Source organism: Apaloderma vittatum, unplaced genomic scaffold (genome assembly GCF_000703405.1).
Source record: "Apaloderma vittatum isolate BGI_N311 unplaced genomic scaffold, ASM70340v1 scaffold16223, whole genome shotgun sequence".
Taxonomy (NCBI): Eukaryota; Metazoa; Chordata; class Aves; order Trogoniformes; family Trogonidae; genus Apaloderma; species Apaloderma vittatum.
The window spans coordinates 210,321-213,365 of NW_009707659.1; the positions used below are offsets into that span (position 1 = coordinate 210,321).

Consider the following 3,045-nt stretch of genomic DNA (forward strand, 5'->3'; position numbering starts at 1 on the left):
CCACAGGCTTTCGTGCCTGGTCCGTAGGAGTCTGGGTCCTGGCCAGACTCTGTGTGGTGCCATATGGAATCCTCCACCTGTTTGGGGGTTTTTCCTCCCCAGTCCTGGTGGCTTGCCCAGACCTGGCTGCCTTTCTTTGCTTCTGATCGCAGGTTGGCAGCTCCAGTTCTCGAGCTGGCATTGTCCCGCTGGCAGGCAAAGCCCCAGAGCCAGCTCAGAAGGAAGGTGGTCCTGTGCAGAACACACACAGAGCCAACGTGGCCTCGACCCAAAGTTGTGAGGCTGGAGCGAAACTTCAGCCTGTGGAGACTCGCTAATCTGGCTGCCTCTGGCTTCCCTCCCCAGTCCTGGCATCCTAAACTTCTCCCCAGCAGTATTGCTTGTTGCAAGGGAGCGTAGGTGATGCTCTGTCTCACGCTGGGAACCACTGGGTACCTGATTTAACATGGCCCTCTCATCAGGAAGGTGAAAATTGGCTGCTTTGGGCCAGTTTTTTCTGCAAAAGGGATGGAGCGAGAGGTCCCCGGGTCTTCTAACGGCATCTCTGCCGCTTCCATGGCAGGACCGTGGGTGGCAGCAGCAGCAGAAGCGACCTCCAGGCCGCTCTCCGGCCTTCACGAACCCACAGGTATGCCTTGTGGGTCTCAGCAGCTCCAATGGCGTTCCTGTCGAGGTTCTCCAGGAATGGCACCAGGTCACCAAGCCGAGGCCCGCGGGAGGAGCGCAGCAGCCACCCCATCCTCAGCGTCTTTGAGCTGGAAAGGTTGCTGTACACAGGGAAGACAGCCTGTAACCATGCTGATGAGGTCTGGCCAGGACTCTACCTGGGTGATCAGTACGTATCGGGAAGGGGACAAGGACCAGGGGTGGTTTAGGGCTGGTTTTGTGAAACACGGGAATCTGGGACGGGGAGGTTGGGGAATGCGCGATGGAGGAGGACGCGATGGGGCAAAGGAAGATGGGCAGGAGTGCAGCTGTGCAGAGAGTTCAGAGCACTGCTGTGATGGGGCTGGCAGAGGTGGAGTGTCCATGGAATCAGGGACTGTGAGACTGACCTAAAATTCAAGAATCTTAAGAGTCTGGTCTTTTTCCTTTGCAGCCACCTTTCCCAGACATAAGTGTTTGACCAGGACAGCCCCTTCACTGACTTTTGACTCGTCTAAACTTAGGCGTCCCTGCGCTGTTTCTTATTCTCTGCAGAGATATAGCGGCCAACCGGCGTGAGCTGGCGCACCTACGCATCACCCACATCCTCAACGCCTCGCACAGCAAGTGGAGGGGGGGTGCGGAGTACTACGAGGGCACGGGCATCCGCTACCTGGGCATCGAGGCCCACGACTCGCCTTCCTTTGACATGAGCCCCTACTTCTATCCTGCAGCCGACTTCATCCACCAAGCGCTGAACGAAGGTCGGTGGTAAAGGTTTCTGGGAGAGAAGCGGGGAGCAGGGATGGGAAGAAACTGCCCTGGCTAGATTGACACCTTCTTGCTAAGCATCCTAGGAAACAAAGGTATTCCTAGCCTGGTGTGTCCTGCATTGGATCGCGTCCCCTAGAGAGGGAACAGACTAGATGAGGTCGCAGCCCCAGCCTGTGTCCTGAGCTGTGGCTGCTCCTGTGCAGGCTGTTGGGTCTCAGTAGGTTTTTAACTGGGATGTTTGGCTTGCCGTGACGCAGCTCCCGTGTCTCACCCCCAGGAAGGATCCTTGTGCACTGTGCTGTCGGGGTGAGCAGGTCGGCCACCTTGGTCCTCGCCTACCTCATGATCCGCCACCACATGCCCCTTGTAGAAGCCATAAAGACAGTCAAGGACCACCGCGGCATCATCCCCAACCGGGGGTTCTTGCGCCAGCTGGTCGCCCTGGACAATGCCCTGAGGCTGAAGAGGAGCTCGTGAAAGAGGACGAGGGAGGGTTTGCGCGGGGGGAGCGTTGTGTGTGTGGTGCTCGCCTGACCCCCGTGCCCGCTGAGTGGCAGAGACAGGGCTTTCCTCACGGTGTAGACGCTTGGCAGCTAACGGGTTACCTGCAACTGGCCCCTGGGGCTCCCCCTCAGCTGAGAAAGTCCCCAGACACACGAGCTGTTCCTAGTGGTGAAGCACAGGCCCTCAACCTGCAATCTTGCCACCTGGGTAGGCCTCACATACAGCCTCCTTCCCAGCCTGTTCGCTCCAAGATGCCTGCAGAGGGATTCAGCCCCACGTCACAGGTTCCTCTGTCTCTCTTGGCTCCAGGAAGCCTTTAAGGCTTCGTTCTCCCACGTGGCAGATGCATCCGCCGAGCCAGTCCTGTCCCTCCCTCCCAGGAGACTGAAGCTCTGTGTGTTCCTTGTCTTATTTCCCTTTCGTTTTCCGTCTGTGTAGCGACGTGAATCAGTTCTGGTGCGCGGGCTCGGGCAAACTGGCCTTTTGTCGTAGTGTTTGGATGTCCTCCATGCCTAGTGTTAACCTGTAAAAATAAAGGCAGCGCTAAGGAAAAAGCTTGGCCGCCGTTTGCGTGTTTTGGGACAGACTTCACGCTTCGAGGCTGGGATGGGTCACAGGATTCAGTGGGAAAAAATCACCCCAGCTGCTCTGGGTTGAGACGAAGCTGAGTCCTCCCAGAACCTCGGTCCAGGGGCTCAACCTGCCAGACGCTGCTGGTGGCCAGTGCCTGTGCTGGGCGTCCCCACTTCTCTTTTCCGGCAGTGGCCACAGAAAGGGGGGCTCCTGGTGGAAAGCAGAGCCAGGCTGGCAGGCACCAGGGTCCCCTCCATCACGAGGTGGTGCTGGTGGTCTCCCAAAGGCGGGCGGGCACCGAGCTCTCCTCTCGGGCTTGCTGCAGCCTGTGACAAACACCCGCAGCGGTTGCAGAGGGGATAGGTGACCTCGGCCCCATAAGGGTGGCCAGGAGGGAGGGTGCTGGGTGGCCCCACGAGTGCTGGGCTGCCCCTGCTCGCTGCCAGCATTTGTCGCCCACCCGTTCTTATTGTAGCCCCGTTCTTCCTCCTCTTCCTGAGCAGGCTCGAAGCGCCACGCGGCTCCCGGCTGTAAGTTGTGCTGAGGTCA

The 3,045-nt window shown here is 58.8% G+C and overlaps 1 protein-coding gene across 1 annotated transcript; it reads left to right on the top strand.

The window, feature by feature from the left end:
* The first annotated feature begins 546 nt into the window (after positions 1-546).
* DUSP26 (dual specificity phosphatase 26 (putative)) lies at positions 547-2,474 on the top strand. The gene is made up of 3 exons (XM_009866292.1): positions 547-835; positions 1,201-1,409; positions 1,697-2,474. Exons 1-3 carry the CDS (start codon positions 657-659, stop codon positions 1,894-1,896), a joined length of 588 nt encoding a protein of 195 aa, XP_009864594.1. The 5' UTR covers positions 547-656; the 3' UTR covers positions 1,897-2,474.
* Positions 2,475-3,045: the final 571 nt, after the last annotated feature.